The sequence below is a fragment of the Cololabis saira genome, chromosome 12, assembly GCF_033807715.1.
Source record: "Cololabis saira isolate AMF1-May2022 chromosome 12, fColSai1.1, whole genome shotgun sequence".
Classification (NCBI taxonomy): domain Eukaryota; kingdom Metazoa; phylum Chordata; class Actinopteri; order Beloniformes; family Belonidae; genus Cololabis; species Cololabis saira.
This window is the reverse complement of record NC_084598.1, coordinates 36,491,781-36,505,038: the sequence shown is the minus strand read 5'-3', so window position 1 is coordinate 36,505,038 and position 13,258 is coordinate 36,491,781. Positions and strand designations below refer to the sequence as shown.

Sequence of the window (13,258 nt, the reverse complement as noted above, 5' to 3'; positions counted from 1 at the left end):
TCAAGAAGCAACCTTACAGTGTACTTTTTTGATATCTTGATGTGAGACGTTCTCAGCCAGTAACGCCCTCCCCGGAAGAAAGATGAAGCAGATATTTTGGCTCTGTTGTATTAAATCTATGATGTGAAAAGATTTAATTAAGATAGGCCGAGGAGTCATAATTAATTCTGCCTCTCTCTGAGCCGGGCTTACTGTCAAGAACACAAGGAAAGGCTTCGGCAGAATAAATTAGAGCGGCTTTTGTGTGTGTATGTTTTTTCTCCCAATCTAAGAGGGGTAATGAGTACGCAGCTCTCACTTTCTGAATACTACCAATGCGAGATGTCAGCCGCAGGTAATGGTCACGGTAGGAATGGGCGATATTTTACCGTTCACGATAAACCGTCCAAAGAATTCCTCACGGTAAGAATTTGTCATCTCGCGGTAAAAACGATAAATTCCCGTTGATGTTTTTGTGTAAAACTGATTTATGGTTCTGTGTTAAATCCACTCACAACGTACGTGAAGGAAGGAAGGAAGGAAGGAAGGAAGGAAGGAAGGAAAGAAAGGGGAGAAGGAGGGGAGAAGACAAGGAATGAAGGAAGGAGAGAGCAGGTGGAAGGAAAGAAGGAAGGAAGGAAGGAAGGAAGGAAGGAAGGAAGGAAGGAAGGAAGGAAGGAAGGAAGGAAGGAAGGAAGGAAGGAAGGAAGGAAGGAAGGAAGGAAGGAAGGAAGGAAGGAAGGAAGGAAGGAAGGAAGGAAGAAAGAAAGAAAGAAAGAAAGAAAGAAAGAAAGAAAGAAAGAAAGAAAGAAAGAAAGAAAGAAAGAAAGAAAGAAAGAAAGAAAGAAAGAAAGAAAGAAAGAAAGAAAGAAAGAAAGAAAGAAAGAAAGAAAGAAAGAAAGAAAGAAAGAAAGAAAGAAAGAAAGAAAGAAAGAAAGAAAGAAAGAAAGAAAGAAAGAAAGAAAGAAAGAAAGAAAGAAAGAAAGAAAGAAAAAAGGATAAATTCCCGTTGATGACATTTTTGTGTAACAAACATGGCGGATCTGAGAGCGAGATAGATTTATAATTAAAAAGGTGGAGTTGAATTGATATTTTTTTTATCGTCATTTTTATCGTTATCGGGATAAATGCCAGAAATTATCGTGATACATTTTTTAGTCCATACCGCCCATCCCTAGGTCACGGGCCCGTTTTTACAGCCGTCAACTCAAATCAAATCACGTTTCAGTGGCGTTTGAGTTTATTTTCCCTGTCAGTGAAGAATATCCTCTGGAGAGACCTGTCACTGACAAACGGCAAATTGAAAGGTTCACAGCGAACAGGCTCTTGGCGAGAACGCGGCGCTTGAGACGGCCGGAGTCACCGGAGACTTCTGAACTGTCTGACGTCCTGCTTTTTCATTACACCTCTTTTCCCTCTGAGTGTCAGACCTATATTGAATCCTGATTGGTCTTTGTTTAGTCACCTATGGCTGCGATTGGGATGGAGTAAAGGACATGCCTCCGGGGGACCATTTTCCGTGTTTTGAAGGCTACGAGACGAGAGTTCAAGGACTGAATGTGTTCTGTTCAATTACAACTGTGTTTGATGTAAATCAATAACCTATCTCGGCCCAAACATTAACTGCTGACCATCATTGCCTCATTCCTGTGCCCCTTCGTCGGCGGATAAGCATTTTTTTCGGCATTTTTCTCGAGATCTGGACTTTTAACAGCTTGAGGTTAAAGCCTCATTCAGGCATTTCTCTCAGCCAACCCTATTTCCAAAGTCCAATACTAATCCCTCAAGCTGCAAATTCTGTGAGCTTCCTCGTGTTGGCCAAACATGGAACAACTGTCTGGTTATCTGGAGACGACAGGCAAATAATGACGATGATTTCAGCCAATCAACTGCTCCTTTGAGCCTTTAAAACGTGCCTAATTAAAGGCCGCTTTGTGACTTTTTTCACTTTTTTTGACTGGTGATTACGGACCATTCATTGGGATTTATGAGCTATTTGTGGGTGGTGCGCATGGTTAGGGTTGCCACCTTTCAGAAATAGAAATAAGGGACGCAATGATTTCAGCAGCGCAGGAGCCAAAAAAAAAGCCCTAAAACTTCTAAACTGAATAAAAATGTGTTTATTTTATATGAAAAACAACATTTATTTCAATAATTCAACTAGAATATGGTGTAAAAGTTAATTTATTTCAATAATTCAACTAGAATATGGTGTAAAAGTTAATTTATTTCAATAATTCAACTAGAATATGGTGTAAAAGTTAACTTATTTCAATAATTCAACTAGAATATGGTGTAAAAGTTAATTTATTTCAATAATTCAACTAGAATATGGTGTAAAAGTTAATTTATTTCAATAATTCAACTAGAATATGGTGTAAAAGTTAATTTATTTCAATAATTCAACTAGAATATGGTGTAAAAGTTAACTTATTTCAATAATTCAACTAGAATATGGTGTAAAAGTAAATTTATTTCAATAATTCAACTAGAATATGGTGTAAAAGTTAATTTATTTCAATAATTCAACCAGAATATGGTGTAAAAGTTAATTTATTTCAATAATTCAACTAGAATATGGTGTCAAAATTAATGAAAATACGGGACAAATCGCGTCCCATATTAGTTAAATACGGGACGCAACATTTTTTTCTCAAATAAAGGACAATTCCGTATTTTACGGGACGGGTGGCAACCCTACGCACGGTACATGTCACAGAGTAGTTTTGCTTGTCGAGCCAAACCTGCCCCCCCTGCCACCCCCAGCAAGTCCCCAAGTCCTCTCACTGTAATTTTCAGTACAAAAATACTTTATTTCTGCAAGAATCTCCTCGCGCTAATAAGGATGTTTCATCAACAGCGTTTCAGAGACAAACTAGGCTGTTTAAAAATGCAGACTCCTTAGTATCTTGTCTGTGATTTCCTGTAATTAAGTACTGGGGAGCGCCACGTCCTTGGCTCTGAAGACAAGTTCAGTAGCACATTCCCTGTGCTATGTGGAGCAGATTTGAATAATGGCAGAGCTGTAATATCCCTCTGCTCGTCTGAAGTATCTTCTAAATCACCCCCACAACACAACTAAAACCATACGTCTCCAAAAAAGTGGCCTAGTGCCGTATTTGGGCCAACTCTAATTGTCTCACTAATCTCTTCAGCATTAAATGACCCAGAGAAACTGGGTCCCACGGGGCAGGCTTACCCCGCTGATTGGAGACTTTGCTTTTTTGTTTTGCTTGGCATATTAAAACAGCATAGGCTGCTTCATGGAAAGCCCAAAGAACTATTGAAAATGTAATTAAGGGCTAGCAGCAGCTTTTAAACGGTTGACTAGTGCAGAAACAAACTGTGCCCTTCAGCCAGCAAAAACTTTAATACATGGGAAATGAGTGGCTAAATCGATAAGGAGGGCCTTATTTCTTTTGTGAGGGAAATTCAATGAAAGACATAAATAGACTGCTTGGCTGACAGAATAGTGTTTTTACCTTTCATTGGAGAGCTAAATTTTATGGCAATATTTGCTGCGAAAACTCACACGTAGCGGCCGCTCTGTAAGACATAATAATTTATCAAGACAATTGTGTCTGTCAATAAGGCAAAACACAAATAGATGCTGCGCACTCTGCTGACTGTAATTGCTCCGGTTGTGTGCAAATGGCACGAAATGGGGAAAACTCAGACATCTTAAATACTCTTCAGTCGTTGAATTAAGAAAAGCTCCAATCAAGCAAGTTTCTTGTTTAGATCTCAAAGCCACAGCCATTTCACATTGACGGTAAACACGGCTATTGTCCATGATTCATCATCAACAATATCTAATCTGATAGATTTTTAACAATGACTTCTCTCACAAACTTATTTTTTTTTTGTTTTTATAACAAGCTAGCCGATGGAGTGAGCGACTGAGCAATTATCGGAAACAGATTCGGCCAGCACCACGCTGTGCTCTTTTGTCCCCGGCATCAGTCGGGCCCATGATCATTAGAAAAATGTTTTCTCCGTGTGCTTCCTCCCTCTGCACCCCCGACTTTGTAACCTGCACAGATGCAGGACCCTCAGAACTAGTCGGAGAGTATCCCGGCTAAATGACGGGGTAGCAAAATAAAGTAGTTTATCTAACAATGCTGCACTGTGACTTCTGAAAGATGTTTATTATTTAAAGCAGCTTGAAAACCGACTGTTTTTTTCCCAATTAAAGTATCGTAAGTTCTAAAGTTTTGGAAAGTTCCTCACACAAGTGAAACTCTGCAGCATTCATAGCAAAGATTTGTGTGTGATGTGGCGAGAAGATACGGACTCATAACGCCTCATTTCCACCCGTATAAATGATGGAACATGCTTCAGCCCAAGGAACTACAGTTTGAATAGGTTAGCTCGATGCTAATATTAAATCGTTAACACCAGCTTGCTGCCAAATGAGAGAAATGAATCTGATAAACCCTATACTTGTTTAATTTGCTCATTCTTTTTGTCGAACAAGAAATCTTTGAGTTTTTTAAATACCTGACATGTTTTGGTGATTCCTTTCCTTTCTATCAGCTAATAAATGACGGGTCACACAAACCATCTTGTGACTCTGGTGAAGGCGAAAGGAATCGCCGTAACATGTCAGGTATTTAAAAAATACTTGTCGGACAAAATTAATTAGCAAATTAAATTAAAAAGCCATGGACAAAATTAACTTTATTAAACCTATACTTGTTGTCTATGTAATTTGGCGGGTAGTAACTGAAAGAAGTTGCTACTTTATTTACATTGTGATAGCTAGCAGTTTAAATTCGCTCCGATGTCCACCACACTGCCTCGTTTGTACTTCTGTAAATCCATAAAATACAGAACATATCTCAACATTGTGTTCAGCGGAAAGAAGTACAATTCTTTATGACCAAGTTGGGTCGATGCTAATGTTGCTAACGCTAACGCATTACTGCCATAGGAGAGACAATAGTCTTACAACAGTGTGCCTTGTTTACCTACCATATGTCACTGTATGAAACAGCTAACATGTCTCAACATGGCGCTCAACGCAGGCAAGAACACATTTTAAAAAATGGACTGTCTAAATGCTAATGCTAGCAATGCTAACTTTGGTAATGCAGACACAGTATTGCCATAGGAGAGAAACTACCACACTTGTTGCCTACAGTTTAACCATGGAGTCAAAAAACTGAAAGTTTGTTTTTTTAAACCCCTGCTGGTTATTTCTATTGTCCCTGATAGCACTGGGTGCTAGCACAGCTAATATTTCCTCTATGATGGCCCTCCCAACCCCGTTGTTTACACTTCCACTTGTCACTCTGTATGATATGAAGAACATGTCCCTAGGTGTTCAATGTCAGGAGGTACAATTCTTTACGAACAGGTTTGCATCTCAATGCTAATGCTAGCAAGGCTTAACCTAATTAATGCTGACTCATTACTGCCGTAGAAACTGTTTTTCTAGCAACCCGCACTCGTACGTAGTGCAATTTTGTGACTTAGGCAAAAAAACTGAAGACTTGTTCTTCAAAAGACTGCTAGTTACTTGCATTATGCTAGCTAGCACGGGATGCTAGCACCACACACATGTTCTACGAGCTCCTTCAGCTCTATGAAAATACAGAAAACATCCCCTGGTCAATGTGAGTAGGAACTGCAGTTCTTTGTGAACGGGTTGCTAATGCTTATGACCCTCACATTAATAGCGCTAACTCGTTGATCTTTATAGCAGATAATTATTTTCTTATAACAGCTTAAATTTGTAGCATCCAGCCTATTTGTAGCCTGCAATTCACTACATAGTCAACCAACTGAGGTTTGTTTATCAAAGCTCTCTAATGACTTATGACCACTGGATCATAGCCCAGCGTATATGTTCTCGGCACCACACAAGTTGACATTTTTCATCGCGTGAGAGGTAAAAGGTGCTCTGAAAAGCACCAAGTGGAAATGAGGCAACACCCTGAAGTAATACTGAATTAACTCATTGAACAGGGAGGAGTAATATCCAATTAAACCCCATCAGAAGGATGTGAATGCCGCTGTGGCAACAGATATTGAACACCAGCCCAACTAGCTGTGCAGTGCAGATCAAATCAAGTCATCAAAAGATTCTTCGTACATCAAAGCTGTGAGCAGACTTGGCCACGTGCCCGCCATACCAACAGCGCAGAGACAAAAAGCAGAGCCGCCAAATCTGGCAAAGCGCACAGACGGCCCCCCGCTTCAAAGGCAGGCCTCCGCTGTCCGTGGTCATTATTCGCCAGCGAATCCCAATAACACAGCGGTCAGCGAAGGTGAGCAAAGGGAACCCACGGAGGACTTACCATCGGGGGGCTGCGCCGGAGTGAAGTGAGGGGGCTTGTCTGAAAGAGATAAAGGGAGACAGAGAGAAAAGTAGGTTAGTTTTAGGGAAATTCTGAAAAGTCAGAAACTTCCCACAGGTAACAGCCAAGTAATAGAGATGCTGCGAATAAAAAAAAAGATACAGGGACTTTTTTCTATTTATTTTTTTTATTATCTAACACATTTTAACGCAGTGACACGGCCCTACAGGGATCAAGCTGAGCTAATCGGACAGGAGTGCCTTTCAGCGGTATCGGTATCATCACTGTGTTGACATTCAGTGTTTTCTATTTCTTATCATTTCAAACCATTCAACACGACATTTGATGTGACTGGAGCACATGAGAATTGAGAACACAGGGATGTGATTTTGTTTTGAGTTGAAAAAAAGATAAAATCGCAAATTTCACGACAACAGCGACGGTACAAAGTACATCAGAGACGACACGGCCAGTCCCCCACCTGCCGCCATCACCAGAATAAACCAGAATATTTGCCCTTGAGACATCAAACGACATCACGCTCTGCTCTCAACACCCAGCCGACGGTGACATAAGGCTTCTCGGTTCATGGGAACCATAAAATAAGACCAGTAGTGTCAAATGACTAAGTAACGCTCAGGTCAAAATGTAAACCGAGTCCTTTTCCACCCTTGCGGCTTCGTCAGAAGACCCCTCATGTATGAAAAATGTTGTTCCTTTTTTAATCTCTACTTAATGGGGACATAAAACTAATTTCCATAACAAAAGGAGGCAGAAACTGAAAAAAAAAAAAAAAAAACAGCTACCTCCAACAGTCACTTTTATTACCGTTAAATATAAATGATTATTTTTCAATTATAAGATCAATTGTTTGGGCAGCAAAAAAAAAAAAGACGAATAAAATACAGAGAAGGCCATTTCCCAGAGCCTTAGGATATTACTTTAAATTGCTCAGACTCAGGAGAAATCTGAATGACCAGAAATGTGTCATTTCCAGTAATAAATTAAGCATATTACGAGCTACATTTCAAAAGTTGACACAATAGCCTGTGGCCTCAGTTTGAAATACTGCAGAGATATAGTACAAAAACGCGCTTTGCAAACACATATTCGCTGCTTGGTTCACAGCGGCTGGTTTGAAGGCTGTTCGCCACGATGTTTTAAACCTTTAGAGGTTCAGAGGGACAACAAATGCAGTGTGATGACAAGCTGAGTGGAAATAATGATGGAGAGGCCGGATAATTCTGTTCCCATCTGGATCCCTGCTTTTATTGTACCCCCGCAGACTGAAATGGACCACTAAATGAAAAATGTTCAGACAACTATTAACAAAAATAGTGAGAGGGTTGTGTTATAAAGGAGTTTTGAGCTGGTGGCTACTTCAAACAACCAAGTAATAGCTCTCAGGGAGAGTAAAAGCCCATTTTTATCAGTACAGAGTACACCAAGTTTGCACTTCTGTACATATTAGTTTACTATGGGTCACGGGGACCTGCTGGAACTTATCCCAGCTCTGCTCAAGCAAAAAGCAGGTGTACACCCTGGACAGGTGACCAGTCCATCACAAGACCACGTCTGGACAAGCAGTCACACACTAACCTGAGGAAACTGGACCACATTACACCGGTCATGAAATCACTACACTGGCTTCCAGTGAGTCAAAGGATAGAGTTTAAAATCTCACTGCTGGTCTACAAAGACCTGAATGGTCTTGGACCAAAATCCATGCTGGATCTGTTAGTTCCTATGAAGCTCCCAGACCCCTGAGGTTCATCTGGATCTGGTTTGTTGTGGTTCCCAAGAACCAGAACCAAGCAAGGTGAGGCAGCGTTCAGTTATTCTGCTCCTCACCGGTAGGGCTGTGCGATTAATCGATTTTAAATCTAAATCGGATTTATTAATCAAGACGATGTTAAAAAAAAAGGAAAATCGGAAAATCGATTTTCCTTTTTTGCAGCTGGCTGCATTACAGACAGAGCTCGTCTAGTCATATTAGTTTGGTCAAGAAAATTGTAAATGTTGTCACTTTACTAAACTCAAGGAGGATTTACAGTATCTTTCAATTGCACTTCATTCCCAATAGGGAAATTTGTTTGCTATTTTACTTTAAAAATAAAGATAAAATATTTGAAACAATTTGATTTGTAATTGTCATTTTAATAAAGTTAAAAAAAATAATAATATTTGAAACAATTTATTCGATTGTCTTTTGTAGTTTTACCAAAAAAAATCGAAATCGAAATCGAAAATCGGGTTTTCAGAGAAAAAAAATTGGGATTTTATTTTTGTCCAAAATTGCCCAGCCCTATTAAAAACATTACTGTTTACTGAAGTGTACTCTTAAACTAAATACTTACCTGCTGTACTCTACTGGCCTTACTTTTTAACAACTTGTGCTTTTATTTGACTTCTTTTCTTATCATGTTATGTGTTATTTACTGTCTTATTGTGTCTTGCTGCTTTTAATGTTGATATAAAGCACTTTGAATGACCTTGTGTTGAATTGTGCTATTCAAATAAACTTGCCTTGCCTAACCTCAACGCCAATTCTCACTCCTCGGGGCAATGTCAACTCAACAATGAACCGTTCACGTTTTTTTGGGGGGGCTGTGCCAATAGCAGATCCACACATCTCTAAAAACAATACATTGTTTGGAAGGTATCTATTTGGATAAATCGGCCACATGTTTGAAATTAGGAGCAACGTGGGGTTCAGTGTTCCAGCCCAACGACACAGAACCTCCCCAACCAAACCTAGCCACTGAGCCCCCATGGCTAAGAGAAGGTTTCCCATCATTGTGAGCTTTCATTTGCACTTTTACTAGGACTTATTCAAGCCAAACACATTCTGGGATGTGTTACCCTCTCAACGGTCCATTGGATAGATCCACAATAAAATGGGTGGGGCACCAAACACATCTGGGAAGGTTGATTACACTTGGCCAGATACAGAGTTTAAACTGGAACAACTCTTTACTGGTGACTGATGACTTTGCAGAAGTCCACAAGAACACAAGTGCGGACAAGAACTTGAGAAACAGCCAGTCAGAGCCCCCCTCCACCCCCCAAATATTTCCCCTTTAAGCAGCCAACGTTCCCACCTGAGAGGCTGTAACCACAACACGTTTGTTCAGTAAACAATGGCCTATTCAAACTGCAACGCATTAATACCGTTTGAATGGAATAACGGATCAGAAAACGAATGATTTCAACCGAGAACAAAGAACATCAATGGCATAATTGTGCGTAGCGGCAGCGCAGATTTGTGGCACCAATACCATCTTATATCCCGCCCAGCAGGGAAATGTCTATGTCAGGGGTCGGCAACCCGCGGCTCTAGAGCTGCATGCGGCTCTTTAGCGCCGCCCTAGTGGCTCCTGGAGCTTTTTCAAAAATGTTTAACCTTTTTTTCCTTTTTTTCCCCCTTTCTTCTTTTTTGCTTCTTTTTTTTCTTCCTTTTTTTCTCTTTTTTTCTTTCTTGTTTTTTTTCCCTTTTTTCTTCTTTTTTTCTTCCTTTTTTTCTCTTTATTTGTCTTTATTTTCTCTCTTTTCTCTTTTTTTCCTTTTTCCCCCTTTCTTCTTTTTTGCTTCTTTTTTTCTTCCTTTTTTTCTCTTCTTTCTCTTTTTTTCCTTTTTTTCTTTCTTTTCTTGTTTTTTTTGCTTTTTTCTTCTTTTTTTCCTTCTTTCTTCTTTTTTTCTTCCTTTTTTTCTCTTTATTTGTCTTTATTTTCTCTCTTTTCTCTTTTTTTCCTTTTTTTTCTTTCTTTTCTTTGTTTTTTTTCTTTTTTCTTTCCTTTTTTCCACTTTTTTTCTTCCTTTTTCCTTTCCTTTTTAATCTCGACATTTTGACTTTTTTCTCAACATTTGAACTTTTTTCTCGAGATTGTACTTCAACATTAATCTCAACATTTTGACTTTTTTCTCTAAATTTTGACTTTTTTCTCCACATTTTGACTTTTTTTCTACATTTCTCCTTTCACCATTTGTCTTCATTCCAAGGCAATCTTATACAAGACATTTCATTTTTTGCGGCTCCAGACATATTTGTTTTTGTGTTTTTGGTCCAATATGGCTCTTTCAACATTTTGGGTTGCCGACCCCTGGTCTATGTACTGTCATCCTTTGCAAGGGATTTTCAAGAAAAGCATGTCCTTTCATGGACATAATGCTCCTCTCGAGGGTGTCGTGATACAGCACACCGGTCAAAGCATACCGGGACACTTGAGAACCAATCACGACCCAACTGAACCACCATCTGCAGCCTGGCGGTCCACTCTGCCGCGTGACTCACCGAGCAAAGCCCGGGTGATTTGTCAGAGCTGCCTGCGCTGAACAAACACACCAACACGCGTCAGGAAAAGCTGCCACCCGGTGCATCTCCCCGGTGCGTCTCGACACCGCGAGGGATAATGAGGAAGATAAAACACATCACATCAATTATCCCGTTTCCTCATTTCCACGGCGCCTCCGTCAACAGGAGCCCCTTCTCAGGACTCCTGCAGCAGCCGTCGGCATCCGCAGACACAGCTGAGTTTTAAATTTAGGCTCACTTAAAATTGCTTGTCAACAATCGGGGGGCTTCAGGCGAGAAAGGGAAAGACTGTGTGTGTGAGAGAGAGAGAGAGAAAAAGGTGGGGGGAGAAATGGGAAGAAGCGAAGTTGATGCCAGGGGTGAATAATGAGTTGTCTGCAGGAGCCATTTCCCAGTCAGTCATGACGGTAACTGATTTCCTTCTGAGGGGGGATTTCAAGTATACATACAAAATGAGGAGGAAGGAAAATGGTATGAGGAAGCGCGAGGGAGCCTCGACAAGCTGCCCTTCTTTTCCCGCTTTTGTAAGCAAGTCTTAACGTGCGCAAACAAACACACACCCACAGAGACTGTGTAGTCCTGAAAGGTGAATGGGGAGGACTGAGCCGCGGCGCCGGGGCGAAGCTAAACGATTTCTCTGCATTTCCATAACGAAAGGACAAGATAAGGTCTTTCCATAAACATATCAGCCCCTTCCATCTCCTCCTGCACCTGGCGGAGCCTGCGTGAGTTCCCCGCGCCTGAGTGAATGTCACAACACGGCCATCGTTCACCGTATATCTTCAGAGAATCGATAAGTGTCTGGCGGTGACATTTACCCACGTGCGGAAAGAAGTGTGTGCGCCTACGTCTTTGTATGTGTGTCACCTTCCCCTCTGCCGGGGCTGATGTATAGTCGTGCTGAATGATGAAGTGAGGGGGGGAGGGGGTACAACTGTGCTCGTATGTATGGACATGCCTCATTCCATATGGCGTCCACTAGGAATGGGTGATATTTTACCGTTCACGATATACCGTCAAAAGAATTCCTCACGATAAGAATTTGTATCTCTAAAAATGATAAATTCCCCTTGATGACGTTTTTGTGTAAAACTGATTTATGGAAGGAAGGAAGGGAGAAAAGAGGAAGGAAGGAAGGAAGGAAGGAAGGAAGGAAGGAAGGAAGGAAGGAAGGAAGGAAGGAAGGAAGGAAGGAAGGAAGGAAGGAAGGAAGGAAGGAAGGAAGGAAGGGGGAGAAGGAAGGGAGAAAACAAGGAAAGGAGGAAGGAAGGGAGAAAAGAGGGAAGGAAGAAAGGAAGGAAGGAAGGAAGGAAGGAAGGAAGGAAGGAAGGAAGGAAGGAAGGAAGGAAGGAAGGAAGGAAGGAAGGAAGGAAAGGGGAGAAGGAAGGAAGGAAAGGGGAGAAGGAAGGGAGAAAACAAGGAAAGGAGGAAGGAAGGGAGAAAAGAGGGAAGGAAGAAAGGAAGGAAGGAAGGAAGGGAGGAAGGAAGGAAGGAAGGAAGGAAGGAAGGAAGGAAGGAAGGAAGGAAGGAAGGAAGGAAAGGGGAGAAGGAAGGGAGAAAACAAGGAAAGGAGGAAGGAAGGGAAAAAGGAAGGAAGGAAGGAAGGAAGGAAGGAAGGAAGGAAGGAAGGAAGGAAGGAAGGAAGGAAGGAAGGAAGGAAGGAAGGAAGGAAGGAAGGAAGGAAGGAAGGAAGGAAGGAAGGAAGGAAGGAAGAAAGAAAGAAAGAAAGAAAGAAAGAAAGAAAGAAAGAAAGAAAGAAAGAAAGAAAGAAAGAAAGAAAGAAAGAAAGAAAGAAAGAAAGAAAGAAAGAAAGAAAGAAAGAAAGAAAGAAAAAAGGATAAATTCCCGTTGATGAGGTTTTTGTGTAACAAACATGGTGGATCTGAGAGCGAGATAGATTTATAGTTAAAAAGGTGGAGTTGAATTGGTATTTTTTTTATCGTCATTTTTATCGTTATCGGGATAAATGCCAGAAATTATCGTGATAAATTCTTTAGTCCATACTGCCCATCCCTAGCGTCCACAGAAATTGTGAATCTGAGACGGCATCAGTCACACACACACACACTCTCTCATCAAGCCGTCCTCGTGGCCACGTAGCGAGGGCTCGTGGCGGCATAATAGAGCCCACTTAAGCTCATCAATTTTCTCCAGCGTGCATTTCTTTTCACTAGGCAAAGATTGGCCGGCTTTAACCGAGTCTGTAAGACACCTAACAATAATCACCCGGCTCAAATTGACTCGCTGATACAATGAGGTTATGACTGACCTATTTTCTCACAAGTAACCCGCGACCAGAAGTTAGAAAATGGAAAAGGAACGGAGAAACAGGCGCCACATAAATAGACAGACACTGACAAATGATTAGAAGTCCATTATCTCGTGACAGGACTGAGGAAAAGTCACCGGCTTGACAAGAGACAGAAGAGCAATCCCAGGAAAATGAGATGCCAACAGGAGCCGAAGAGGATTCTGGGGCATTTCCAGTCGATATGTTGCTTGAAAAGCACTTCAACTCCCATCAGGGCAGCATTTAAAATATCATCATGGGTTTTCCAGGAACAGAATTTAGTTACCCACTATAATCTGCAAGTGATTATGAGATAAAAGTCTTGCATAATTAATAGACTAGTGCGAAGAGTGGAAACAATTTCACCTTTAACAC

The 13,258-nt window shown here is 41.0% G+C and overlaps 1 protein-coding gene across 1 annotated transcript in view; it reads right to left on the bottom strand.

The window, feature by feature from the left end:
* The window catches only part of LOC133456412 (agrin-like), a 230,796-nt gene that overhangs the window by 77,831 nt on the left and 139,707 nt on the right, over positions 1-13,258 (bottom strand). Inside the window, exon 3 of the mRNA XM_061734887.1 lies at positions 6,282-6,320. Within this exon, the coding sequence (XP_061590871.1) occupies positions 6,282-6,320 (39 nt within the window). The remainder of the gene's footprint in view (positions 1-6,281; positions 6,321-13,258) is intronic.